The 27,931-nt window shown below is 41.5% G+C and overlaps 4 protein-coding genes across 6 annotated transcripts; 2 read left to right on the top strand and 2 right to left on the bottom strand.

The window, feature by feature from the left end:
• The first annotated feature begins 1,664 nt into the window (after nucleotides 1-1,664).
• Nucleotides 1,665-7,023, top strand: LOC119690773. The gene is made up of 2 exons (XM_048625664.1): nucleotides 1,665-6,021; nucleotides 6,953-7,023. The coding sequence occupies exons 1-2, from the start codon at nucleotides 1,665-1,667 to the stop codon at nucleotides 7,021-7,023; spliced, it is 4,428 nt and encodes a 1,475-aa protein (XP_048481621.1).
• A 4,744-nt stretch (nucleotides 7,024-11,767) lies between these two features.
• LOC105380713 (kynurenine aminotransferase) lies at nucleotides 11,768-18,571 on the top strand. Of its 3 annotated transcripts, none has more exons than XM_038108277.2 (10): nucleotides 11,768-11,910; nucleotides 12,024-12,172; nucleotides 13,465-13,618; nucleotides 14,310-14,436; nucleotides 14,975-15,084; nucleotides 15,779-16,025; nucleotides 16,393-16,559; nucleotides 17,012-17,198; nucleotides 17,584-17,747; nucleotides 18,371-18,571. In XM_038108277.2, the coding sequence occupies exons 2-10, from the start codon at nucleotides 12,024-12,026 to the stop codon at nucleotides 18,431-18,433; spliced, it is 1,368 nt and encodes a 455-aa protein (XP_037964205.2). In that variant the 5' UTR covers nucleotides 11,768-11,910; the 3' UTR covers nucleotides 18,434-18,571. The 3 variants fall into 3 exon arrangements, with proteins under 3 accessions (XP_037964205.2, XP_037964206.2, XP_037964204.2); XM_038108278.2 differs by having other exon boundaries at nucleotides 11,789-11,910; nucleotides 12,038-12,172; XM_038108276.2 differs by lacking the exon at nucleotides 11,768-11,910 and adding an exon at nucleotides 11,943-11,959.
• On the bottom strand, nucleotides 18,560-27,790 carry LOC105380715 (UPF0605 protein CG18335). The gene is made up of 8 exons (XM_011550307.3): nucleotides 27,602-27,790; nucleotides 26,783-26,921; nucleotides 26,196-26,292; nucleotides 24,551-24,726; nucleotides 24,048-24,210; nucleotides 23,343-23,481; nucleotides 19,447-19,545; nucleotides 18,560-19,044 (listed from the first exon to the last, which is right to left on the bottom strand). Exons 1-8 carry the CDS (start codon nucleotides 27,646-27,648, stop codon nucleotides 18,975-18,977), a joined length of 930 nt encoding a protein of 309 aa, XP_011548609.1. The 5' UTR covers nucleotides 27,649-27,790; the 3' UTR covers nucleotides 18,560-18,974.
• On the bottom strand, nucleotides 19,891-23,257 carry LOC105380714 (elongator complex protein 3). Its single transcript, XM_038108275.2, has 7 exons — nucleotides 22,597-23,257; nucleotides 22,330-22,494; nucleotides 22,075-22,189; nucleotides 21,693-21,943; nucleotides 21,213-21,378; nucleotides 20,506-20,718; nucleotides 19,891-20,114 (listed from the first exon to the last, which is right to left on the bottom strand). The coding sequence occupies exons 1-7, from the start codon at nucleotides 23,157-23,159 to the stop codon at nucleotides 19,920-19,922; spliced, it is 1,668 nt and encodes a 555-aa protein (XP_037964203.2). The 5' UTR covers nucleotides 23,160-23,257; the 3' UTR covers nucleotides 19,891-19,919.
• Nucleotides 27,791-27,931: the final 141 nt, after the last annotated feature.

Below are 27,931 nucleotides of genomic sequence, written 5' to 3'. Positions count from 1 at the left end.
GCGAGCTTCGCTTCGCCTTACAAAGTTATCCCGTGGGAATTACGGGATAAAAAGTAGCACACGTTTTTTCTTAGCGTCTAGACCATGTGTACTTATACCAAATCAAATCCGTCCAGTAGTTTTGGCGTGAAAGAGTAACAGACAGACACAGTTAGGTACTTTTGCATTTATAATATTAGTAAGGATAATTTGGATGAAAATTGCGACCTTTACAAAACCAATTTCCTACTCGTATTAAAATATTTATATGAAAACGCCATAGTATTAAGTGATGACACTCGAGGCAGGTTGGTACTTGCGTGACTCAATTTCGTTTATTAAATTATTCTCCCTCGCGATAAAAGCTATTCTTAGAACACAATTTAACAACCCAACGGAACCCACCATTATTATAGTAGACTACCTTTAGCCCACGAGCTTCACCCATCACGGAAAAAGGTTTTCATGTGAAAAAAAATATTTTACAGGATGTTGCCGAAACCGTTTTGAACACCCTGTATAATTCGCCTGGCTTACAGTAGGTACTTATAATAATAGATGTTGACGACGAATGCTGAAAGGAACACTCACCGCGGTAAACAATGCCAAAAACGGTCATGTTTATGCTGCGCTAAACACATAGCGCTTGCGTGACCAATTCCGCCTGGGTCTTATTTTTTGTGAAAATTTGATTGTCTTATTTACCTTTTTTCTGTTTAAAATCATGATGATTACGTTTATTTTGTTCATGTACATAAGTTATTAACTAGTTTTAAGTTCAATAAAGAGATATTGATGATTGTGCAATGTTAGAAATTACTTAGTAAAATGTAAGGAAAATTGTTATAACTTTTTAGTTTATGTACCTAGAGTAGGTGTGTTTTATTTCCCTGCTAGATTATTAAGTAATTAAGTTGATTAAAACGTTAAAATGTACATAGGTTTAGTCTTTATAATAAATAAATGCGTTTGAAACAGTAAAGGGAAGCAAAAGAGGGCAATAAAAAATGATTAAAAAACAAGGTTCGTCTGTGCGGCATAGCTTCGAGGTAGCTAAGCAACCATTTCGCTAGGTAGAAATCGTACTACGCCAGCCGAACAGAGGAACAATAAGAAGACTAGAAGAAGCCTGAAAACACTTCTGCCTCCCTTTCTGCTCACTTTTCAAGAAAGAAACTGGAGTTTTACTTCTGCCCCGGTCACCTACCTAAGCCTAGGTATTCAACAACCTTAAGAAGCAAGTTCAAGTGGATTACGGCCATCGGTTATCTTCGTTTTGCAACTGTAAGCAATCCGCTACAGTTCATGGTCCTTCGAGTGCCGGATACTGCAACCAAGAAGCTTCATCGAAGAGGAGGAGACCAGCAGCTGAAGAGGAGGAGAATCAAGCCTATAAGCGATTACTGGGAGTAATACGCTGTGAAGAGGACGATTCGAAGCCTACGCTGATGCGATTACGTTGCCACTCTATCGGCTCGTATATTGCTAAGCGTCCCACAGAAGAGGCGGAGTGTTCGAGAAACTACGCGCTCAGCGCGGTTGCATTACGTAACACCTTGACGTTGCGTATTTGCAATTAACGCTTTTGAAGCGGTGCGGTCGATCGAAGTAGACTGCCTTCGCCTTGTACGTGAGAAGATCGCCGAGGGACATCAAGTGGAGCCCACATCAAGCAGAACGGCGACATGATTAACACACGAGCGAAGACCAGTCGGAACACGACCCCCACCGCTGAAGGGAGAGCCGTCGAAACTCGCGAGAGAGAAGGCACAACGAACAACTCGCCGGCAGAGTCAGCATCGACAGCAACAACCGACGCCACCAGATCCACGGAGGCCACCGGCACCACGGGCACGTCCGGCACCACGGGCACGTCCGGCACCACGGGCACGTCCGGTACCACGGGCACGTCCGGGGCAACGGGAACCTCAAGAACGTCAAGAAACTCAGCCAAGTCGACTGCCAAACTCGACGAGCCGGCCAGCAAGCAAAGTACCAGCAACAAGCCAACGGAGAGAGAGATGACTGCACCGACCCATCACGAGAAGAGGGCCGGGTCAGAGCACACTGTGGTACCTCGAAGGAGGCCAACGTCGCACGCCTCGACATCGAAGACAATAAGAAGAAGGAAGGAAATCGAACAGATGATCGAGATCAAGCGACAAGAAGCGAAGAAGGCGCAAGCTGAACAGGAGCTAGCCAAGATGAGGCTGGAGCTGATTCACCTGGAATCCGAGACAGATCTGAGCGACCTGGAGGAGGACAACGACGAGCCTCATGGCCAGGCCGGACGATCGAGCCATATTGACAAATGGGTCGAGGAATCAACAGCGAAGCGCTTCACTTCACTTCCAACATCACATGTGGAAGCTCACACATCGGCAAGACGACACGAGGGGGAGCGACTGGAGTACGGAAGATACTGTGAACAGGCACCCCACATGTCAGAACCGCCACGTCTCTACAACGGCAAACCTACGGCGCCGCACACACGCGCCACCCCATATGATGGACAAGTTCATCATCATCAGCCGCCGCCGATCGCACCCCGGTACATGAGTGAGCTGCATACATTCACCGGGGAGCCGAGCGACTGGATCGCATTCAGAGCGACATACAGAGATACAGAGATGTACTTCAGCGAGATCGAGAACATCGCGAGGCTCAGAAAAGCCATACAAGGAAAAGCTAAAGAAGCAGTACGTTCGATGTTATTCAACGATACAAATCCGAAGCTTATCATCGACACTTTACAACGAAGATTCGGTCAACCACTACGACTGATAAGAAGCGAACTGGAAATTATCGAGAAAATGAAGCCGCTGTCTGACGACGCTCGCAACCTCGCTCACTTCGCCGGGGTCGTAGCCAACGTGGTGAACACCATCCAACTCACGAAGCGCACACACATGCTACACTCTGAAGACATATATGAGAAGATATTATCGAAGATGAGCATCATGATCAGATTCAAGTGGTTTGAATATAAAGCCGCAGAAGAAGCACGAGAATGGCCAGTATTACTCGCGCTCACGTCTTTCCTGAACCGGACCGCCGATCAATTCGAAGCCTGCGAGTTCGAGAGCCGACCATACATCAAGAAGGAGAGAGAACTACTGCGCAACCGCATGAAGAACAAAGTGCACATGACAAGAGCGGACAACTATGAAGAAGAAATAAGCGACAGCAGTGCCGAGTCCGAGAACGAGTCGATCATCGACGACGATGAAGAATACCACCAAGTTATGTTGACCTCTCGGAAGGACAATCAAGAGTGCCCAGCCTGCAGTGACAAACACGCTCTGAAATCATGCAAGAAATTTATGAAGCTACCACTGGAAGAAAAATGGGAGGTTGCCAAGAAGGCATACGTGTGTTTTCGATGCCTGAGCTCCACACACCGGGGTTTCAACTGCCGCGCGAAACCATGTGGAAATAACGGGTGCAGAGGATCACATCACAGGCTCCTCCACCGAGACAAGGAAGGCGAGAAGGAGTCGTCCGAGCCTAAAGACACACAACCCACGAATACACCACAGCAAGCTAAAGACAAGCAGACGCACTCAGTGAACACCCTGTGCACCATGAAAGGATACCTGAAGATAGTGCCGCTGAAGTTATACGGCCCGAAGAATACTACTGAAGTCTACGCCCTGCTGGATGAAGGAGCCACCATCACACTCATAGAGGAAGAAGTGGCCGACTGCATCGGAGCCACCGGTCCAAAGGAAGGTCTATGCATAGAAGGCATCGGCGGACATCGAATGAACGAGCCCGACTCAAGGCGACTGAAACTGAAGATTCAAGGAAGATACGCACGAAACATTGAAAAAATGAATGCCTATACGATTTCGAAGCTGAGCATTTCGTCACAAATGGTGCCACACACACTAATAGAAGACTGTCCGCACCTGTCCGACATCGCCGACGTGATTACCTACGACAACGTGCGGCCGAGAATAGTGATTGGACAAGACAACTGGCATCTAATCATATCACAAGACGTGAAATCCGGAGACCGAAACAAACCTGTAGCCTCACTCACAAGACTAGGCTGGACATTACACGGTTGTGCAACATTCAGCACAAGACCAGTGATAGCCGTGAACCACATACGAACAACTCGCGAAGACAAGATGGACGAGCTAATCAAACATCACTTCAGCATCGAGTCTCTAGGCGTAACTCCCAAAACGCCTTCAAATGACCCCGAGAAGAAAGCCAACGAGATACTGGAAGCAACATGCCGACGACTACCCGAAGGCCGACTCGAAGCAGGTCTATTATGGAGAACTCCGAATGAAACTATGCCAAACAACCGCGAAAATGCAATGAAGCGACTAATCGGTATAGAAAAACGACTGAAGAAAGATGAAAAGCTGAAATGCGAGTATGAGAAGCAAATAAGAAACTTACTCGACAGTGACTACGCTGAACCAGTACCTGGACCGTCTACATCATCGAGAACCTGGTACTTACCTCATTTTGCCGTCGTGCATCCCCAGAAAGGGAAGGTTCGCCTGGTGTTCGACGCAGCCGCAAGAAGTGGCGGAAAATGTCTAAATGACGCGCTACTGACTGGACCCGACCTACTGCAATCACTATTCGGAGTACTACTGCGATTCAGAGAGGGACCGATAGCAGTCGTGAGTGACATCAAGGAAATGTTCCTCCGCATTCAAGTGTGCGAGCAAGACAGAGATAGTCTCAGATTCCTGTGGAAAGAAAAGGACAGCGAGAAGCCGAAAGAATATCGAATGAAATCACTCATATTCGGCGCAGCATCGTCACCGTGCACCGCAATATATGCAAAAAATCGCAACGCAGCCGACTTCAAAGAAAAATACCCAGAGGCGGTACAAGCCATAGAACGCAACCACTACATGGACGACTACCTACAAAGTTTTCAGTCTGAAGAAACCGCGAAACGTGTCATCTCAGAAGTCGACTACATACACAAACAAGGCGGATTTCTACTCAGAGGATGGGCTAGCAACAGGCCACAGATATTAGAACAGTTCCCCGAAGACGTGCGAAACAACGGTTCTATCGACCTGGGAAAAGATAGCGAACAAGTCGAGAAAACACTGGGACTCCGATGGAACGTGTCTTCAGATCAACTCAACTTCACGCTGAACCTGCGAAACACACCGTCTGACGCCATAGAGGGCACGAGACCGCCAACGAAACGCGAGGCAACAAGCGCAGTAATGTCCGTGTTCGACCCGCTCGGGCTGGCCTCGCCGATAACTGTACAAGGAAGAGCTATGCTACAAGATGTATGCCGCACGGGCATCGGATGGGACGAGCCTCTGAAAGAAAATGAAGAACGAAAATGGAAAACGTGGCTGCAAGACCTGAAAAAGCTACAAGACCTGAATATACCTAGATGCACTACAACGAAGCTAACTGAAGGCGAAATTCACGTATTCTGCGACGCAAGTGAAAAGGCATATGCAACAGCAATATACTGGCGAGCAATACACCCCGATGGTCACGTCGAAGTAAAGCTGTTGTCGGGAAAGTCACGGGTGGCACCACTCAAGCCCGTGTCTATCCCGCGCTTAGAACTGCAAGCCGCACTACTGGGCTGCCGCCTAGCCGCCACAGTAACAAAGGAAACGGACTTAACAATAAACAAGTCTACCTACTGGACCGACTCGAGAACTGTCCTCGCATGGATAAAGTCGGACCCGAGAACATTCAAGCCCTTCGTCGCACACCGGCTAGCCGAAATTGAAGATCACACGAAGCCGACTCAGTGGAGATGGATACCTACTGCTCAGAATGTCGCAGACGACGCTACACGAAACGCGCCCTCTCACTTCGGCATACAACACAGATGGTTCACAGGCCCACCGTTCCTCTACTGTGATGAATCAGAATGGCCAGAAGACAAGAGCTCTCCCAACATACCAACTACCGGTGAAGAAAAACCAAACTGCGCCCTGCACGTCATCAACACTGAAGAACAGCTGATCATCCTGACGACCACAGCACCACCCGATGACTTCAGCATCCTGCCGCCAAAACCTGCAACCGGTTACTACGTAACGAGGGGGAGACTGTTGACGACGAATGCTGAAAGGAACACTCACCGCGGTAAACAATGCCAAAAACGGTCATGTTTATGCTGCGCTAAACACATAGCGCTTGCGTGACCAATTCCGCCTGGGTCTTATTTTTTGTGAAAATTTGATTGTCTTATTTACCTTTTTTCTGTTTAAAATCATGATGATTACGTTTATTTTGTTCATGTACATAAGTTATTAACTAGTTTTAAGTTCAATAAAGAGATATTGATGATTGTGCAATGTTAGAAATTACTTAGTAAAATGTAAGGAAAATTGTTATAACTTTTTAGTTTATGTACCTAGAGTAGGTGTGTTTTATTTCCCTGCTAGATTATTAAGTAATTAAGTTGATTAAAACGTTAAAATGTACATAGGTTTAGTCTTTATAATAAATAAATGCGTTTGAAACAGTAAAGGGAAGCAAAAGAGGGCAATAAAAAATGATTAAAAAACAAGGTTCGTCTGTGCGGCATAGCTTCGAGGTAGCTAAGCAACCATTTCGCTAGGTAGAAATCGTACTACGCCAGCCGAACAGAGGAACAATAAGAAGACTAGAAGAAGCCTGAAAACACTTCTGCCTCCCTTTCTGCTCACTTTTCAAGAAAGAAACTGGAGTTTTACTTCTGCCCCGGTCACCTACCTAAGCCTAGGTATTCAACAACCTTAAGAAGCAAGTTCAAGTGGATTACGGCCATCGGTTATCTTCGTTTTGCAACTGTAAGCAATCCGCTACAATAGATTTTGATCCTACATGTAACACAGTAACACCTCAGCTGCTAGGGTTGTCTCACAAATTATGACAAACTGGATTAAGCGAAACAAATGAAAACGGCCCTGAAACGCCACTCTGATAAAGGAATGTACTTAGCATTAATTAACAGTATAAACCGCCTCTTCAGCTGGTATCATATTCAGGACAACAGGTCGATTCCAAAGTGATTCTGGAGGATCGGAGGCTCTAGGCCTCTAGGCCTATTGACAAATTTAAAACGAAGAAGATGAAACATTTAGGGTGGCATGGTCAAACCATTTAAACCTAGGTATTTAGTTTAAATATTTTGTGAAATCAAAGTCAAAGTCAAAAAATATAAAATTTCTGGTGAAAACAACTAGTTTTCATCATAAAACCATACGAATAGAAATAAGTATGGACTAACGTGTGTACACTAGGTACTTAGTATCTCTATGGGTACCTAAAACCCAGCCAAAGACTAAAGTAATAAAGGGCGAGTCCCATCTATCGGAGTCGTGTTTATTTTTAAATCGTTGAGTTCTCCTGAATATGTGCAAGCCTCTGAAGATGGAAGATAAATAATGATTTTCATTTCATTCCATTTCGTTACTTATTGTATTATTATTTTAGGAAATTGTGTAAACAGAAACAACATCAGGGTTGTTCCCAGGGGGTCACTCTATATGAAGAAAAACTATGTATCGGAGTGCTGTTGCGGAAGCATAGACTCTATCTCGTAGTATTAAACGTGCTCTCTCGTTCGTTCGTTCGTATTTATTTCGTCAATATAGAGTAACCCTCCAGTATCCTGGACGAAGATAATTGTAATTATTATATTCGAGACCTACATTTGTCGTTTAACTTGGTTTACATGTAAATATTGGTGTATTTATATAGGTACATATTTAGGAACCGTAGTTACGTATAAATTTTTTGTTCATCTATCACCCCAATTCATATTATGTTACTATGATATGATCCCATATATTTTACTAACTTTCTCATGTTCTGTTTGATGTAGGTGTAGGTACCTACCTACTACCTACCCCATAATAATGTTAACGAAAAATATTTTATTTAGTTTTAAAGTAAGTACTAACTAACTTTAACATTACCTAAGTACTTAATCAAAACTAAAACAAAGAAATTGGTCTTCAATGAAACCACTTCAATTAATTAATGCCTCAAAATGGTAACCGCTTTTTCCAAATGACGCTCATTTAATTGAAATTTCGTAGCATTCGTAGCCACCGACGAAGTAATTCCATTGACAAATAAACAAGGAAGACCCTCAAATATTTACTGCCTGAATTATCACAGAAATTAAATTAAATTTTCCTCGAAGAAAGCTCCATAAAATTTAAAAATTATATGAGAATACGAGAATAAACCTTATTGTATTTTATACGCTTCAAAAAACTTACTTCTTATGAAGATACCTTACCTTAGTACTTAACTAGGTAATTTTCATTTAACTCCCTTTTTTAAATCGGCTACCGAAAAAGGGTAGGTTTGTTGTGTTAGTGACCTGACTATCTGTGAATCTCTAAATAATAAAAAAATTAAAATAACTAAAGGTCACATCACAAGTCGTTTCATCAGAAATAGCACAATAAGTGGCAATAAAGGAATATAATACTTTCTTTGTCGATCCAAGGTCGCCATTACGACCCCCACGCTTGCTGATTAAGATTGATGAAGACCTGTGACCTGAACAACTCTCGTACAAAAGCTTCAGGAGGGTTAGTTTAGCTTGACAAAAAGCGAACGAACGAGAGCTGTCATGTAAGCGGTAAGTTTAAAACAAAGAGATAGAGTCATCGTTTCTAGACTTATACAGTGCCACAAACTTATCTGTTCCGGTGAGAGCTCACGTAAATATTTCTTAATTCTTTAAGATGTAATTTTCCCCGTAATGGTAATTTACTCTTGCGGTTTTAATAAACCCATCTAATCTACTTATATCAATGTATAATTTATTAGTAAATAATGAGATATGGACCAATTTAGCTAACTGTCACCGGAACAGATAAGTTTGTCGCACTCTATAGTGCCACAATCTTATCTGTTCCGGTGGTCAAAATGTGCAACTAACGAAACGTCATTGTCAAACGTCATTTCATACTCTGTGCGTTGTTTGAGTTGTCAATTTCAATTGTTGTTATTTAATTTGTTTTGTGATTTTCTGGGTGAAATACTACCAAAAGCGCTGTAATGTAATGCAAGAAAAGTAGTACGATATATATTGGCTTTTATGCAGGAAGAATAACGTATTCAGGCGCCTTTAATTCCGTTTGAAAAATTGGAAGAACGAGTTGCAGCGGCTACAGGTTAGTGTTGCCAAATATGACGAATAATTTTACCCATATACTCCATGTAATTTTATGTAATATTTTCCAGAGGCCCGTGCCCCAGCAGTGGGGACGGGATGAGTCGTGATGAAAATTATATAATCTTTATTTTTCTTTGATTACAGGTGTGATGACATGACATGATACTTTAAATCTTAGGCAGTATACCAAGAAGAATTTTGCGCACCTGCAGCGATTTTAGATGAAATAATGATGATTTATGACATGTTATTGTTTTCCCAACCAATCAAGACTTGAAAGAAATTGCTTTTTGGCAATTAGCCTTTGGAAGGAGACCCGTGCCCCAGCAGTGGGGACGTGATGGGTCAAGATGATGATGATGATGATGTATTAGCCTTTGCACACTGTCTGAATTTATTTTAATTGTATGCTATTGTTTCTTGTTACTTTAGAAAATGTAAAATAAAGTGTTCAAAAATAATAATAATAATAATACTTAATTAATTGTTTTTTTAAGTCTATCTATCTCGTTATTCCCACGACCCACATATATTACCTATAGCATTGTAATCTAGATTTATCTCCTATATCAGAAGCAGAACATAATCAGAACTACACTGAAACAAATGTCGTTTGATATATTATATCCACTTTCATTTACTATCGACCCTATATTTTGATTTATCTATAGTACTATACTTATGAATGTACCTAATTATTACAATAGGTAATAGCAGAAATGCATTGTCGTTTAAACCAGAAATAGGCAAAATTTAATCGAAAGCAACACTGGATTCGATCACAGCGATGTCGCCACCGGAACAGATAAGATTGTGGCACTATAACTTAGTTTTGCCATAGACTAATATTAGTCTATGGTTTTGCGTAAACTAGAGTGACCCCGCAGAACTTCTGAAGATTTCTTTACAAACGGAAAATTTATAACTATAACACTGTAGCGCTTTTTCGTGCCTTGTTTGATCTTTCATATTTTCGCCCACCGAGTTTGTTGCTGAATGCTAAGAAGGTAAAATTTAATACTTTTTCAAGTAGGTAACTTTTAATTTCTTTGGTTGTTGTGCTGTTTGAGAACTCAAACAAGTACCTAGTAGGTAGGTACTTATACTTAAATCATCATCATTTGTGCAAATACATAAGTAGGTAGATACTTGACTTGCCAACTCCATCTACTACTGTAGGTACAGGTAGGTACTCTGTATACATGCATGTACTTACCTAATGTATTTTAGAATCATTTACCACTTTTTGAGTAGGAAATTATGAACAATTCAGGCTAGTTTAACCCACCTTTAGATATATCATTCAACATACACACAGCAGAGGTGTATTTTTCCTAATAGGTACACTCCAATATCCCAAGTGTAGAACCTCATTCCCAGCAATAAACTCCGCGTGATTCGTGATTCCCATTTACATGTACAAGCCGCCATATTGCGATAAAACACACAAGAAAAAATATTATCACCAATATCTTTAGTAGGTATTCTACTTCCTACTTTCAAGATGGGGATTAATGTACCAGCTTTTGTTCTACAACTTTTTGAAATTCACGAAAAAAATTGGCTGCTCCAGTACTATAGCGATGATTTTTCTGCTAACTTTCATTACGGCTTACCTGCTACATATAAACTTTTTTTTCTTCAAATATATTTGTTAGGTGATTTTGTATGGATTTCATCTACTTACCGTCAAGTACATATAATTAAGTATTCGAAATGCTAATGAAATGTACTTACTTAGGAAAGTACTCATTTAGGAACGCAGTTCTCAGTATATTCACCACCGAGTCAAGCGGAACAATTTGTCGTCATTTCTATTCTAACATGTTATTCCGACGGATCCATATTCGGGGCACGGAATTCATTTGACTTTTATTATGTGGGACTCGAAATACGGCCACGGGTGTATGAATGCCAAATGTATTTTGGCAATAAAAAGGCTTTTTGGGTTGAATTAACTCCAAGAAGCCTATTTCGGTTAGTAACTTTCAAACTTCTACTTGTCAACGAAACCTTATTATATGGTCCAGCTGGAACCGGTGCAACTTCATTCTGTAAAGAGGTACCTACTCATCTACTTAACTTAAAAGTAAAATTAAATTAGGTACTTACCTATGTAATTAACTATCTTTAGTTAAAGTTTAATAAGGCTGGTACAACACTTCGTCATCGGCATTCCTCATCCAACTTGATAACTAGCGGTAACTATGTCTGTGGGGTAACCTAAGCTAAAAGGTCGGAACAAAGGTTATCTTTTTATCGTTATCGCCAACCTTAACTGTGAACTAACTAACGTTATTATGTACCTACATGGTACCTACGGAAGTCCGGAACAACAGCACATCCAACCAAACCATCAAGCAGTCAAGTTTTCTTGCCACTATCAGAATAATGATGTTCGTGAAGATTATTAAAAACTGTTCTTGTCTTGAGCTTTATTGTTAGTTTTATTCATGTTTTATTACCTACTTCCATGGATATGCGCTTAATGATATGCTATATGAATTGATTTTTGCTAAGGTTTTTTCTTCTTTTCGTTAAAGAAATACTTACTTGTATGTTTCTTAGCTAAGATCAAGGAAAAATACCCTCAGAAGGTTGTTATTCTGAGATTCTAAGTAAACATAGACTAATAGAACAAATTTAATGTGTTACTGTCAGCCAGTGACATATGTCAACAGTCAGCTGGCTCTGGCTGTCATTCTGACAGCTATTAGTCAAACTTTTACGAAGCAATTTATCAAACAAAACAAAAGTTTAAACCGAGATAAAGTGTTCACTCGATGTAATACGTACGTAATTTATTGTTATTTATTCAGTGATAAAATTATGCAAACATTAGTATGTAGTCACTATTAGTGTAATGTAATAATAAGTCAAGATACGATCATAATAGTTTTTCCAGATGTTTTCTTACAGGAATTTGCGGCCTGCTTTTCAGAAAAGCAAGTTTTTGTTATCACATCAAGGGAAACAGCCTGTCGCCAACATGACCGAGTCTTCCAACAAGTTCAAGCTGCCTGCTCGTTACGGGGCCGGCGAAAAAAGTGTTTGGTGAGAACATAATATAAATTCTGCTTCTTTCATATAAGTAGTTTAGGTATGTTATGTAGGTAATGAATGTGAGGTTGATAACAAACATAATTGGTTGGTTGTAATAAAAAGGTACCTACAACCGCAACAAACAAATCAACTCCTTACTGTAATAAGATTAAGTTCTAATTTATCTTGAACTAACTATAATGGACCTACTGGGCAAGTGATAAGAGTTGTGAGTGTAATCATTGCTTATAAACTAAGTAAGTATGAATATAATGTTGTTGGCTTGATAGGTACCTACTACATATTTATCAGCTTTTTTTCATTGTAGCTTTTGGTATAATTCATATACCTATTGAAACACCAAAAATCCATAGTACCAACTATGTGTATTGTATTATTAATTGTGGTCAACCATAGTTATTGTTGTTTCTGGCATGCTACACTTAGAGCATGTTTCACAATATTTAGATTAAAGAACACACTGTGAAAATTATGTTTTGGACAAGTAATAGCATTAATTTTATACCACTGATAAAATTTATTGTGAAACAGAGGGTTAGTTTTGGTTGATAGTTGACCTCACATAATCTTTGATAACTTAAATAAATATCTCTAGTAAGTATAATGTAATATAATATCAATCTAAATTTTTAATTCATAATAGCATTGATTACAATATTTTGAACTTTAACCCATGAATGATTAAATAATGTTCAATGGTCAATAACCTCTCAAAATTGTATCATGAGATTCAAAAATTCCAAACTGAAAATTTCATAATCTAAAGTATACATTATAAATAATGTCCTCCTAGCCGAATTTCGACCACGGCGGCCAATCTCATTTGAGATCAGCCATCTACGCAGGAGTAGATTATAGTGCCCAAGTGTGTGCGCAGTACACAGGAGCACTCTCTGTTCCATCACTCTCATAACCCAATGGGACGGATTGACCGACACGACTGGAGAGAGCTAGGCGCAGGACCGACTGCTTTACATGCCCATCTGACAGCATGGATCGTTTCACTGTTTCGGACATCAGGTGATCAGCCTTCTATGTCCTAACCAAACTTAGAACCACAATTTAGAAACACAAATTGATGGTCCTACCCGGGAATCGAACCCGGGACCTCTGGGTCATGAAGCCAAGCTTCTACCACTAGACCACAGAGGCAGTACATTATAAATAATAATAATATGACATATTTTTTAGATTATTCAATGTTTAGTCAGCCCTACCTATGTCCCTGATTACAGAGCTCAGGACCTGATGATGATGGGCTAACATTAGATATGCACTTCCAGGGTAGAATACATCCAACTGAATGCAGAATACAAGCCTCAGGTGAACCTGGGCCAGGGGTTCCCTGACTTCCATGCGCCAGACCATGTGAGGAAGGCCCTCGCTGACGTCACCACCGGACCAGACCCTCTGCTCAACCAGTACACCAGGGGCTTTGTAAGTACTTGTGATAGAAAAGTAAAGTAATATTCGAGCTTCGTTTTTCATTCTTGTATGTAAAAAAAACCAACCTTATTGAAAAATAACAAAACCTATGTCTCGAATCAAGTCTTGACCTGTGTCCTTATACTTACTTACTTACACCGCTGGCTCAGCGACCCAAAGTGAGTCTTGGCCTCCGATACAAGAGATCGCCACTTCTGACGGTCCAGTGCAGTCTCCCGCCAGTCTACGGCTTGTAGCTCGCGCAGGTCCGCCTCCACCGCGTTACTCCAGCGGTACCTGGGCCGGCCCACCGGTCGGCGCCCCGTCGGACGGCCCATGTAGGCTCTTTTTGCGCTACGATCTTCTCCCATTCTCTGGAGATGGCCAAGCCAGGGAAGTCTCCTGTGTCCTTATGGGCAGTGTAGGTGTTTTAGCTAACAATATTCAATAGCTAAAAACTCAGACTGAAATATTTTTTATAACAATTTGCGTAGGTACATTCTGCTCACATCTGTCTCCCAGAGGGGTAAACAGAGGCAGTGACTATAGACCTCATGACATAGTTCTTTCCTTCCTCTACAATCATAAGTGTCCTCATATACGCACATCGGTTTCGGAAACTCCTAATGTGCCTTTCCTTATGTCATTTTATTTATTTATTATTATCTATTTGGTTACATAACAATTTTCGTCACAATTCCAGGGACACCCATCTCTAGTGAAGAACCTGTCCCGCCTGTACTCCCCGCTGTTCGGGAGAGAGATCGACCCCATGAACGAGGTGCTGGTCACCTGCGGGGCTTACGAAGCTCTGTACTCCGCTATATTGGGTAATTAATATATTCTACAATACAATAATCTTTAATTGCACCAAGAGAAAATAATACAATACAAATAATAACTTATAATCTTAAAAAAACAAAGTACAAAAATTAGTTTAAGTAATCTCTACCAGACAACTTTTACATGGAAGAGATAATATGAACATATTTGGAGGTAGCCGTGTTGCGCCACTACCACGTCTACTACTACTTGACATTATAGAGAACATTCATACATACCAACTCAGGTATTTTAGCCCCAGGCTGCACTTGCGCGCTATAGGTAGTCAACTAATGTCCAGCATGAAGTACATCTGAACATAGGCTATTATAGCAGTAGGCATTCGAAATTTCCAACTGACAAATGTATCTGAAGGCAGTTTTACATGGGGACACTAACTGGCCCCATTCTACAGCCGCGCGGTCTATAAAGTCTCTTTCCCAAAAAGTCCCTTACTTAAAATGCCCCTTTCCCAGAATGTGTAAAACTGCCAGCGTTGTATATTTTTTTAAAACCTACCTATACTTACAATATTTCTCTTCCCAGGTCACGTGGACTGCGGCGACGAGGTGGTGGTGATCGAGCCGTTCTTCGACTGCTACGACTTCATGATCCGCATGGCGGGCGGCGTGCCCCGGTTCATCGCTTTGAAGCCGGTTTGATTTACCTTTACTTATTTACTTTATTTTGTTTGCTATTATTGGTTTGAAAAAACTCCTTTGAGGAGCATCTAATAATTAGATAAGTTTTCTTTGGTTTCCAAAGAAATTTAAAAGTGTACGACGACGAGACGACCGAATGGCGTAGTGGTTAGTGACCCTGACTACTGAGCCGATGGTCCCGGGTTCGATTCCCGGCTGGGGCAGATATTTGTTTAAACACAGATATTTGTTCTCCGGTCTTGGATGTGCCCGTAAAATGGCAATAGGCCCGCCCCCTATTACATTGGGACTAACACAACACTCTGGCGAAAAGTGGGTGCAGCAATGCACCTCTGCCTACCCCGTAAGGGAGTACATTAGTACAAGGCGTGAAAGCGTTTTTTTTTTTTTTTTTAAGTGTACAGGTATAGTCTTTTAATGGAGTATTTATTTTCATGCCTTCAGGGGCATCTCATCTATTTACTATAGCTGTGCCTGGAGTGGCCTGGACTAACTGCAAAGTCAATGTATTTTTTGAATAATTCAATTTATATTTTGATTATTTACTGTAGAAACTTTTCTAAAACGTTACCATGTTTGAATAATAGTAAATTCTTTAGCCCAGATCGGCCCAACCATGCCCAGTTTATAAACGCCGATTTAACCCCGCTCACCTTTCCATTATGTTATTCGAAAAACCCTTTTCCAGAGACCGAATGCAGGCCAGAACATGTCATCAGCCGACTGGGTGATAGACGAGGCGGAACTAGCTTCCCTCTTCAACAGCAAGACCAAGATGATAATACTCAACACCCCGCACAATCCCCTGGGGAAGGTATTCACGGAAGCTGAACTGACCCTCATTGCCGACTTGTGCAAGAAACACAATGTGTTGTGCTTGTCGGATGAGGTGTACGAGTGGATGGTTTATGCGCCTCATAAGCATATAAGGATTGGTGAGTTTTTCATTAAGTGTTGTTATTATTGTAACATAGCCCCAATTTCGCCATTCTCGGTTAGATCATAACCAGGGATTGGTTCATCCATTGCATCAACAAGATGTGTCAAAAGTCAACCACTAATCCCTGGTTATGATTTTACCGACTATGGCGAAATTGGGGCTTAGGTTAGCTGCTATTTTTTTATGGGAACATAAGTACAAATAACGGCACGGACTACTGACTTACTAAAAACACTCGGGGTAACATTATCTTGGATCCGAAAAAAACTAAACAAAAATCACCTCAGCCGTTAGGGTCCTACGCCACCACATACAGATACACACACAGACATGTTAAACTTATAATACCCCTCTTTTCCCAGCGACCCTCCCCGACATGTGGCAACGCACCATCACCGTCGGCTCGGCCGGCAAGTCCTTCTCAGTTACCGGCTGGAAGCTGGGCTGGGCGCTGGCCCCCGCGCCTCTCATGCGCAACCTGCAGGTCGTGCATCAGAACTGTGTTTATACGTGTTGTACACCTGTGCAGGTCAGTCCACTGATGATACTAGTAGCCGGCGATACAAGCTTAGAATTTTTAATAATCTACTAATATGGCGATGTAGGTATAGCGCTGGCAGATAAAGAATCAGGAAACAAAATGGCGGACGAAACAAATATAAAATGACGATGGGCGCTATAGGTAAGGTAAGGGGCACAACACAAATTAATGCAGGCTTACGACTTCAATAATACAAAAAAAAATCTAATTCACACATCTATAGACTTTTGGGTCCGTCGGCAAAACGAAGTTGCTAACATCCGTAAGATGTCTTTTATGCCGCCATCCAACATGTTTCGTTTTGTTTTCTCTAAGTAGTCGTTCGCAGTATATTGATTAAAAATTACGTCCACTCTACACCCACTGTATCTTTTCGTCATTGCAAATAAGCCTACCCAACCCTCAATAACACCCTAACCTCACCCCCCCCCACCCCCCAGGAAGCAGTAGCCCGCGCCATAGACTTCGAACTGTCCCGGTGGGGCTCCCCGGACTGCTACTACGTGTCTCTAGCGCGCGAACTCGAAGCCAAGAGGGACCAACTGCTGAAGACGCTGCGGGACAACGGGTTCAAACCCACCACGCCAGACGGGTGCTATTTTATTGTCGCTGATTGGACTGATTTGGGTGAGTACTTTTGCAGTAATGCTTTAGTAATCGTTGGTGGTTAATCTAGCTAAGAATAGAGCGCGCTGCAAAGAGCTGACTGCCAACCTCCAATGATGGAGAGGCAATACAAGAAGAAATTTGACAAAAAAACATTATGTACGCGCTCCTAAAAAAGTTATTAAAAACTCGTAACCTTGTGTTCTGCATCGATACTTTCTTAGGATAGATAAGGGCAAAGCCCGATTTGTGCGTTGCATCTTCGATACCATGTATTTTTTATGACTGTTCCTTTGGGACTACGCGACGCTACGCATCAATGGGGCCTCACTTCCGCCCATATATCACATCGTCCTACCTACTACGCAGTTTTTAGTTAAAATCATAACTCTCCTCCATATGCCAGAGAACAAGATCGACCTATCCACGGAGCCCGACCAGTACAAAGACTACAAGTTCACTAAGAAGTTTGCCAAAGAAGCGAGTGTGCTCGCCATCCCGCCCACGGCCTTCTACTCGCCCGAACACAAGCATTTAGGGGAGAACTACGCACGGTTCTGCTTTATCAAGGTACTACACTTTTTAACCCCCTTAGGGCAGATTTTTCAATAGTCAGATATTTTTTTATATCTGAGGAATAATTCTGATGTTGTCGCGCCTGAATGTTTGTAAGACAGTGACAGCAACAATTTTATTCCTCAGATAACATTTATCTGAGTATTGAAAAATCAGCTTTTATTCATAAAAAAGTTAGTGGACGCTTTAGCAATTGAACTGTTTTGTCCCTCTCTGTCAAAGAACAAATTGTTGTAGATTAGACATATTACAGGTATTGGCTAAAACATTGCTACCATGTTGCCTAGGCCTAGCCGATGGAGGGCCATCAATAAAACTCTGTTCTCGATCTTCCTCATCTATCCATGAACTGTCAGTACCTACAGGAGTCTTTGTGCTATCTTCAAATTTTTTATTTATTTTGGTAGCTTAGCTCCAATTTCTTCATAGTCGTTTAGATCGTAACCAGGGAAAGGTTGATCAATTATACGTCATCTCCATATAAAATTCTTGACAGATGTGTCAAATTCAAGCAATAATCCCTGGTTATGCTCTAACCCACTATGGCGAAATTGGTACTTATACTAGCTATTTGATGATACTATAATTTATATGAATATTTGATATTTTGCCAACAGAAGGATGAAAATCTCGCGCTGACTGATAAACTTCTTCGGGAATGGAACGCGGGGAAGAAATGATAAGTTTACGATCTATCCAAAATTGTGATATCAAAATATTAGTGTTGCTGTTTATATTACTTGGTAAGAAAGTTTTTATACCTGAGGCTACCTGTTTTTAATTAGTATAAATATATAAGCAAAGCATTTAGTTAAAAAGGTGTTTTATTCCAATAAATAGGTAAACAAGTATCAAAATGCATAATAAAGCCTCAAAAACAATGTTAACTATGTCACGATAGATTTAAAATTCAGGGTCTACATGACTTCACAACATCACTCACAAACTCACAATAATAGAGGAAGCATGTTGCCTCTTTTCTTCGAAGATTGCTTTTTCTTTCCTCCACGGAAATAGAGACGCAAGATCTTCCATCTTGCTCTATCATCAATGGATTTAAACTTCCAAACCATGTCTAAAACACACCGCATAGTATTCAAATCATGTTTCATTTTACCAGGTCGCATCGTAACTAAGGATGTAGACTTCTTTACATATATTCGGGGACTTCCGTTCATATTTTTAGAAAAGGCTGTTGATGTTTTTTTTAATATTCACGCTTTAGCTTGAAAAGTCCGCTCTCAGCCAACGTTTGGCATCCCGCGTGTCGTTTCCAAACGTTTTTCCAAATCTGAAAATATGTTACCGTATTCAATACTGCCGCTATTTCAAAATATATTTATTGTGTACTCAAACCTAAGTAAGTTTTAACGTACCATTACAAGAGGTATTGGTTTTGGGGCATGATTAACTCTATAAACATTACACCTACAAAGAAAAATATTTTCATAATCTATTTTTAAAATATCTACAAAACCCTACAGTCGGGGGCAGACAAACCTGGTCAGGGAGAGTGAGTTCTGAGAGTTATTGAAACTGGCAGTTACAGTAGCATCATTACTCAGACATATAAACCATACAGTCGGAGACGCAGACACCTGACCCATCATTTATTTATTTATCATAGTAGAACCTATTGTTACTCTGACGGAGGTCAGATTTCTATTCCCCAGACTAAGTACACCACCCTCACCTGTAGGCCTCGCCAGGCACGTGCCCCGCGTAGTTGGGCAGCATGCCCACGTGCTTGTGGTACAGCTCCGTCGGGTTGATGGACAGCGGCGGGTCCGGCCTGAAGGACGGGAAAATGGTGAGGAGTGGGGCGAGGATAGAGGGGGAAGATGGGGTAATACTTGCCTAGAGGTTTCTGGAGATTAGAGGTGGATCGTTATTGGATTAAGGGACTAGTAAAGGATGAAGGAGGTGAAAAAGTGGAAGGATAAAGGAATATGGGGGATATTAATAGTTGTATTGGTTTATGAGGATGGGATTTTTGGTAAGTGTCCATTATGAGTTATGAATGTCTGATTTTAAGCTCGTGCTAAATGTTAATGCAAGTTTATGAAGTGATGCAACATTGCCGAAATAAATAGATTGTTGGACGGTAGATATCAGATCAAGAAATAAAACACCAATATCATATACATCAATATACACTTTATTCCCTCAAACCAGTATTTTCACCATATACGGCCCTTCCAAATGGTACCCAATCTTGGCGTAATAGTTCCGGGTGCCTACTCCGGATATGACGGCCATCTTGTCGGAGCCGTGTTCCTCTCTCGCGATGCGTTCAGCCTCCTCCATGAGCAGCATGCCGAAGCCTTGGTGCTGGAACTTGGTGGGGTCTCGCGCGTTCACCTGGAATTGGGTTGGCAAGTGGTTGGTTTTAATGTTTTACTTAGAGGTATGAAGATAAATTCGAGTCGTAGTCGGGGAATATTTTTAGACGACTTTTACTGCGTTACCGTGTCAACAGCACCATCTAGCGGTCATAAAAATAAACGAATCATCTTGAATAACTAACATATTTTTCTAGGCCAAAAGAAAGCATCTTAGATTATCCAAGGGATAGAATATCTGAGGTCCCCCATGGTCTGAGGTTTGGTACCACAGTCACATTGGTTGTTTGGTTACAACTTTATAGTTTCCGTAGTAAGTAACGCCATCTTTGCCCTCATAGATGGCGTTACTGACTTCCTAATTCATTAGTCCCTATTTATGAATAACAATATAAAACAAAACCACTCACCGGCACAACAGACCCATAAACATGCAGCTCCCTCACAATACTGCACTGTTTAAACGCGGCCTGCGGTCCCGGCTTCAGTTCCGGCCGGTACGTGTCGGACGCACACTTGCGCAGGCGCAGCAGCCCCACCAGGATGTCCTGGTCCGGGTCTTCGTAGGCCAAGAAGGTCTCCCAGCCTCCGTTGGCTGTGTAGTCGCGCCTTATTAGCTCCACCTGGGAATGAACGGTAGTGATTGCATTGGTTATGTACAGTAAGGGGCAGATAAACCTGACCCCCCTCAGAAGCATTGTTAGTATGAGAGGGGGGTCAGGTTTCTTTGCACCTGACCGTACTTATTGATTTGATTTTACTAGTTATTGTTATTACAGTATGATTCGTGATATACATAATACACACTTTAGCTTTGACCCTCGGAGTGAGTGCAATGTGTCAGAACTAGGCAACGCCATTGGTGCTCGCCGCTCATTTGCTATTTATCTGTTGCGGCAATAACGCGCTCCACTCAAGTTCTGTACAACTAGTCTACTAGTACAGTCTGATGCAGAGAAGCCTAACAATGTTTTAGAGTAGTAAAACTGCTGACAGGGGTCAGGTTCTATTATATTCCACTGCAGGTTGGTGAGTTCACATATCTAGATGTGCTAAATCTAGATTTGCAGGTTACCTCAGGGGTCAGGTTTCTCTGCCCCAATCTGTCTAACCTCACCTCGTAGGGGCGCACGCGGTGGTGTATCTCCTGCACGCCCACCTCGCGCGTGCGCACGTCGCGGCAGCTCGCGCCCAGCTCCGCCATGCGCGCCAGGGCCAGCTCGCGCAGGTTGCCGTGTTCCACGCCGGACGAGACGAGCGGCATTGGGATGTCGCGCTGCACTCTGGACGGGGGTAGGTATGATGGTTATACTTTGTTTCACATTAGGAGTCCGGTATAATGCTTATAAAGTTGTTTCAAATAAGAAGTCCTCTGGCAGGACCCTTTCTCTCCGCAATAAAAGGCCTGCATAATTTCACGTTGACAGTAATTAAATAAAAACAAAGGATTTCCAAGGGTTTGCCATCATAGGATTAGCAAATGTGCAGAACCTTATGGAAAGAGTTTCTTGTATCTCAACTCAACCATAAATTCCTGAATCGAATAACTATATACTAGAAATATAACTACTAGGCTACAAAAACAAAATAGAATTACCTGTAAACCCTAGTCCATGGAGGTACCAGAGCCAAGACCTTAGCAATCAGATCAACCAGTGTCGACGGTGGGTAACTCCTGTACCGTCCAGTCTTCCACAGCTCATACAGTCCAGTGCCTCGGATCACTAGGGTCGGGTAGATCTTGAGGCCATCGGCACGGAATGCAGGGTTCTCGAAAAACTCTATAAATTGCTCCACATCTCGCTCAAAGTCCACATTGGGCAGATCTGGCATCATGTGAGCTACAATCTGTAATTTAGAATACCAATTATTTTTATGGGATGGTTCATTGGTCAAATATACAAATAACATATACTTAGGTACCAAAGTAAGGTATTGTTATACATTACATAGTTTCTACATGAAGTATAGTATCATACCTTATATCCAGCATCTTTAGCCAAGTTGAAGTTCTCACAGACAGCCTTAACTGTATGACCTCTGTTTGTATCCCTAGCTATGTCTTCATACACCGATTGCACTCCAATTTCCAGCCTGTAACATGGTAAAGTAATTTTATAATAGTGGATTCAAAATATGCTTTGCTTACAAGTTTTATATGGCTCTTGTTTTTGTGGTAAAATATTTTTGCATATCAATTAACAATCATATTCATACATAATTAGAAGTTGTACCTGGTGCATCCATAATTGAGCATGTCACTCATATGTCTTTGCAAACAATAGTCTGGTCTGGTTTCTATTGTGATTCCGATGCACTTGGTCTTGGACCTCTCAGAGTACTTGACAGCCTCCGCCACATTACTGGATGTGTGCCCAGATAGTGCATCATGGAGATTCCTACAAAAATAATAGTAAGATAATAAATCCAAATATGGCTGTTTTTGTGACTATTTCTAAGCTTATTTATTATAATTATCATGCAATAAAACATTGACTTACCTTATAAAGTAGTCCCTATAGTCTTCAGGTAGACTCATGAACGTGCCTCCCATGACAATAAACTCAACTTTATCAACACTGTGACCTAACTGCTTCAGTTGTTCCACCCTGTGCCGAGTCTGCAAGTATGGGTTGTACCTAGCCCTGATCGCCCTCATGGAAGTGGGCTCGTAGCCCGTGTAGCTCTGCGTCGAGTACTCAAAGTCAGAGTCTGGACCACCCGGGCAGTACACGCAGATGTTTCCGGTGAAGTTGATATGAGGACAGCGGTGAGGCTTGCACATGACGGCCACCACGGCTATTCCTGACGCTGTCCGGATGGGCTTAGCCTTCAGCTTCGGAAGAAGGATCTTTTTAGCATCAGCAGGCACCGCCGCGATTATGTCGACGAGCCTTGGCGATGTCCCGAGTCCGTATTTGGATGAAATACGCGTTTTCATCTTGTTGAGGTTAACATCTTTACCTTGACGGTGAGCCACTAAAAGCTCCTGTATGATCTCAGATATCACTATCACCATCTTCTCCTCTTTGGAGAGGTTCGGTAGAAGTTTCTTTTTAGCCATTTTAACTTAGTTTTACGGAGAAATCTTAAAAAATTATAAACACGCAATTTGTTTACATTGACAGCTCCACACACTTTGACGTTTGACAGTTTGAAAGATGACAGCTGACTTTGACAGATTTAAATTGTTGCCATATAAAATAAAGCCGACTGGAGTTGCTACTTGCTTAAAACTATGACTTACTTAACAACGTTCACTGGTGCCCATTCAGTACTTTGTCTCCTCCTGTAGTTTGAAGAGAAGTCACAAAGCGCTGAATTAGTGAGCTTCTTTGATGTCTCACCAAATCTTGAAAAACCATATGGCACATGCCCTGTAAAACCTGTAAAATAAAACGTTTTGGTTGTCAGTTTGTCAGTCAGGCATGTACAGTCAGCTGCATAAGTAGCTATACACTTTTGTACCTTGTCAATCTGAAACCGCCTATCCATTCATTGAAATATTGACGGTTCGTCAGTTTGACAAGGTACAGAAGTGTATAACGACTTATGCAGCTGACCGTACTTATGTACATGAAGTAAATGGGACAGTAGAGTTCTTGAAACAAAATATCGAACTAACTAGCCGCAGTTCCTCATCCTCACACAATGCAATATTGACTTTGAACACTTACGCACTGACTGCGAGGGATTATACCCCCAAATCTGATTCTGCACATAGGATTGGTGTAATTTTGCATACGACATGAATCCAAAAAATATCTCGCTATTTACCTAACCTAAACTGTCATTTAAATGACGTTATCTTATCGTCGGTAAACGCTTTGGTTTCTAAAAGAGGTTGCATTTAAAAAAGTACTTTGTTGTAACTATTCAACCTTTTTCGTCGACGCTAGTTAATCTTCCTGGCCATGTGGTAAGTATAAAAATCATCATCCTTTCCTCTCACCTTTCTTGATGTATTTCTCAGGGTCATCGTTTTCCATGAAGTATGGGCTGATGCCATGAGTGGGTGGTGCCAGCTTGGCTTCGTTCATGGGAAGGTCTCGGAGTATTCCCGCGCACTCTGGCCTCACTGCCACTAGCGGTAGCTTGAACTCAGCTGTTGCAGACTGGTAACAAATTTGGGGGTATTAGCTCCATTATATGTCCTGATGTCATGTGATTGTATTTACCATTCTTATTGTGATTGTATTTCTATCTTTTTCAAACAGGATGGATGATTTCCACTTCATTTTCTACCTTATAAATCGCTTATGGGGCTCCTTGCTACCTACTCTCTCAGTTTTCGTTCAGCTTCCATGCAGCCATTCCTTCTTTCATTCAGCCCCGATGATTAACTTTATTCCATAATCTTCACCTACAGTATCGTTCTATTTCTTGATACTCCAGACGTTCTTCACCCATCCATTCCAATTTCACTCCAATCTTGCACTGTTAACATGGACTTACGAATCTATCGACCAGATCCCAAGGTTGTCCCTTGCCGGCCTGCAGGTCCACCACCCTTTCCAGCTGGTTCCTAGCAGCTCTGGAGTTCAGCTGGGATCTCTGGAACTCGGACAACCCCTCCGTTGCCGCTACGGTATACCTCTGGCCGAATTGCGAATTCAGGCGAGGAATGAATCCTGAGACAGTTATTCATTTGTTTTAATTTTTGGGTAGGTTGTACTTCTTTGTAGACTGTTATGGGGCTTGGAATAAGAATGACGATTGAAGAGGAACATAAAAGGCAGGAACTCAACTCTTTCAATGGTCAAGGTGTTAATCACGTTTGGGTTTTACATTGAAAAGTATCAGCCCAGCCTTACCTTCCCTACTTACCTACATCGACTTTTATAAAACAAACGCGCGCAAATCGCGCAAGAGCATTTTCAGAAAACAATCGCAGTGTTTTTAAATATTTTCATAGAAGAATTCCGTGTTGATTTAGAGCAAGGTAGGTATGCTTATTTAATAATTCGTGATATCAATATAAGTTCTAATCTAAACCGTACCTATAGTATAGGACCTATACCAATTTGATCATAGTCTAGGTACTTTTTTAACTACTTTATACTTAAGTAAGTAAATAATAAAAAATCCCACCATATGGTTAGTGTTACAGTCATCTAGTCTTTCTTGTACGATAGACCTACCTACTTAGGTGTAGGTATTTGCGAAAACCCGGTTGAAGTCAACCAGTCCATGACTCAACATCTGAATCATCAGGATCAAGTTTCATGAAGGTGTTCACTGTTGCAAATCTTACGATGCATTCCTCGGTATAGCTACTAAACTACTGGCCCATTTTTATTATATTACTATTCTAGCATTCCCAGGATTTCCCGTGAGAATTTCGGGATAAAAGGATTACTTAAGTACTTAAGTAGGTACTTAGTAAGTAAGTAAGTAGGTACTAATAATATTTTAATCTTTCGTTGAAACGGGACAGCCCAGTCAGCCCAAACGTTTGCATACATTTGTGTGTGAGTATGACTGTGAAGTATAGACATTTTCACTTTTGGTGATAAGTTAAGTAACTAGGTAAGTATATTGGTTGCTGAAAAGGTTTGGGTATAGGTATATAGAAGCGCCTAGGTAATCTAGGTATTATAATGTGAGCTAAGGTGATATTGATATCCAGCTGCCACATTACAGATCACGTAAGGAAATTAAATACAATACGTATACATATTTATGGAGAGCACTGCGGTTTCAGTTATGTATGATGTGTCACCAGGAGGCAAGGCCAAGGATACGTCACCAACTCTTTTCAGACCAAACAATGAATATAAGTAGCTAAATTAATTAGCATAAATGTTTACTCACACTTTTATTTCCGACGGGTTTCATCAAGGTAGATTTAAAATGTAATCTACGAACTCGCGTAACAAAAGATTTTTGTTTTTTGGCGGTAAGAATCTCTTTCGTCCGAGAGTAATAAGTATTTCATTAAAATGGATCTAGCAGATTCTGAAGTCTATGTTGATGTTTACATTGAGTAGTTACCATAATGAGAAGGAATATTGTGGGAATTTTAAATGAGTTATCTAAATATGTATGTATAAGTAAGGTACGTGCACGTATACACGATTTTTTTCTATGAATATCTTACCCTCATAGCCGGGCACCATAGGATGTCTGTACACCGGGTCTCCATTGCGAAACCTGGCGTTCACTGCATCGATCTGCGACTGAGGCGGCCTATACACCTGAAGGTCATTATTTCATGTAAGTAAGTATCTGGGATGCAGAACAAACAAAATACTTTCTAGAGATTCTCTTGGAACTGCCAAAGACTATAAAAGTTGCTGGTTGACTGGACGTCATGCCACTTATCGGATTCTGATGGGATAGGTCCTAGGACCCATTGCCTACCTGAGAAGGGCTAGCACGGGGTGAAAGACGCGCACATCAAGACCTGACAAAAGTTCTTCGTCGCGCTCGCTCTCGAGGCTGTGCGATGTGATGTTGCGAGTGAGCACGATGCAAAACTTTTGTAACGTCTTGACGTGCGCGTCTTGCATCCCGTACTAGGCCTCCTGCTTGATAGGTAGCGCGACATTTTTTGTCACAGCCTAGCTCGTTCAAACTCGAAGCCTACTCAAAATAATAACCGCCTCACGCTTACCCATTAAACCTATTTGGCTTTATACCACGGCTCCCCGTCATCCAGTCACATAAACCACGTGACCATCTCACCTGAAAGTCATCAACGGTCCTGTCCGAGAGCACCAGTCGCTCGGAGTGCAGCACACTGGGGTCCAGGAGGATCTTGTGGGTAGTCGAGCCATACGTGTTGCCGATACGGAACTTGTACTCCGGACAGTGGCCCGTGTAGCTGGTGGAAATGGAAACCATTTGTGGATGAGTAAATTCTCCCATTCCATTGGAGCGGACCAGAAAGCGAGGTAGAAATTGACCAATGAAATGGAGTAAAACTCCACTGGTGCACTTTTATTGGACGATTATTGACCTGTGTTTACAATATAAGAGTACGCACGGATCGAGGGATTGTTCGGATTACTTCGGATGCTCCTCCGAATGTGTAAACAAAGCTGCCTTGCAGCACAGCTATGCAAAAGAATCAGATAATCTTGCTCTCTTATCACAAAACAAATGCCTTTCTTGCAATAGTTACAATAAGAATATCTTCTACTACCTATTATACGCAAGCAAGTTACGTACACCTTTCTTTATATTCCTAATCCAGTTCAGTATTTTGCTATTTAAAGATCATAAATCATAACTAGGTAGGTATCTAAGTACTTACATATGTGTAAAGCTTACTGTTTATTTATAAACCTACTCGTAATACCTAGTTAGGTATACTCTACATATAACACCAACTTTCCTTATTTATGGGGTAATGGCTAACAGCAGAATTTACGCAATGCTTGTAGCTCCGTTATTATCTTGCAATATGTGAGACCATGCATCTAATGATAACGATGTTAGGCCTTAAATGCTAAACTAAACTAACTCCTAGTCCAAGTATAGTTACCAAGTTTAGGTACTTACCCTGGTATGTAATGTGGTTGAGCCACACTTACTAAATCTAGAGCCATTGTTATCTATTTACAATACTTAATTAAATTTCGTCTGCAAAAGCGTGCTACTGTTAACTCATAATTTGTACGATGATGATAAAACTCTCAATTTAATTAATTTCCATTAAAATTTGTTTGTTGTAGGAGTTTGAAAGTTTGAAAGATTGACAAAAAATCTAGTTGACATGAAATGCATGTTACCTTCTCACAGAGCAAAGCAGAGCGCCTCTGAGCCTCGGTACTCGGTACAATGAGTACTCGGTAGACCAACAAAGTCCTTGCGGTAGACATGGTACCATAA

Source organism: Plutella xylostella, chromosome 15 (assembly GCF_932276165.1).
Source record: "Plutella xylostella chromosome 15, ilPluXylo3.1, whole genome shotgun sequence".
NCBI classification, from domain to species: domain Eukaryota; kingdom Metazoa; phylum Arthropoda; class Insecta; order Lepidoptera; family Plutellidae; genus Plutella; species Plutella xylostella.
Note: the sequence above shows the minus strand (reverse complement) of the source record. Positions and strands in the feature narration are given on the sequence as shown.

Coding starts and splice junctions, on each gene's coding strand:
- LOC119690773 (XM_048625664.1), top strand. CDS start 1,665: ATGATTAACACACGAGCGAAGACCAGTCGGAACACGACCCCCACCGCT. Junction 6,022..6,952: donor GCCGCCAAAACCTGCAACCG/GTTACTACGTAA, acceptor CCGCCTCTTCAG/CTGGTATCATATTCAGGACA.
- LOC105380714 (XM_038108275.2), bottom strand. CDS start 23,159: ATGGCTAAAAAGAAACTTCTACCGAACCTCTCCAAAGAGGAGAAGATG. Junction 21,944..22,074: donor CTAAAGATGCTGGATATAAG/GTATGATACTAT, acceptor TCTAAATTACAG/ATTGTAGCTCACATGATGCC. Junction 20,719..21,212: donor ACCGCGTGCGCCCCTACGAG/GTGAGGTTAGAC, acceptor GTTCATTCCCAG/GTGGAGCTAATAAGGCGCGA.
- LOC105380713 (XM_038108276.2), top strand. Junction 12,173..13,464: donor GCCGGCGAAAAAAGTGTTTG/GTGAGAACATAA, acceptor ATGCACTTCCAG/GGTAGAATACATCCAACTGA. Junction 17,748..18,370: donor CACGGTTCTGCTTTATCAAG/GTACTACACTTT, acceptor TTTTGCCAACAG/AAGGATGAAAATCTCGCGCT.
- LOC105380715 (XM_011550307.3), bottom strand. CDS start 27,648: ATGGCTCTAGATTTAGTAAGTGTGGCTCAACCACATTACATACCAGG. Junction 26,922..27,601: donor CAACCACATTACATACCAGG/GTAAGTACCTAA, acceptor CATTTCCACCAG/CTACACGGGCCACTGTCCGG. Junction 23,482..24,047: donor TGAGAAATACATCAAGAAAG/GTGAGAGGAAAG, acceptor TTTATTTTACAG/GTTTTACAGGGCATGTGCCA.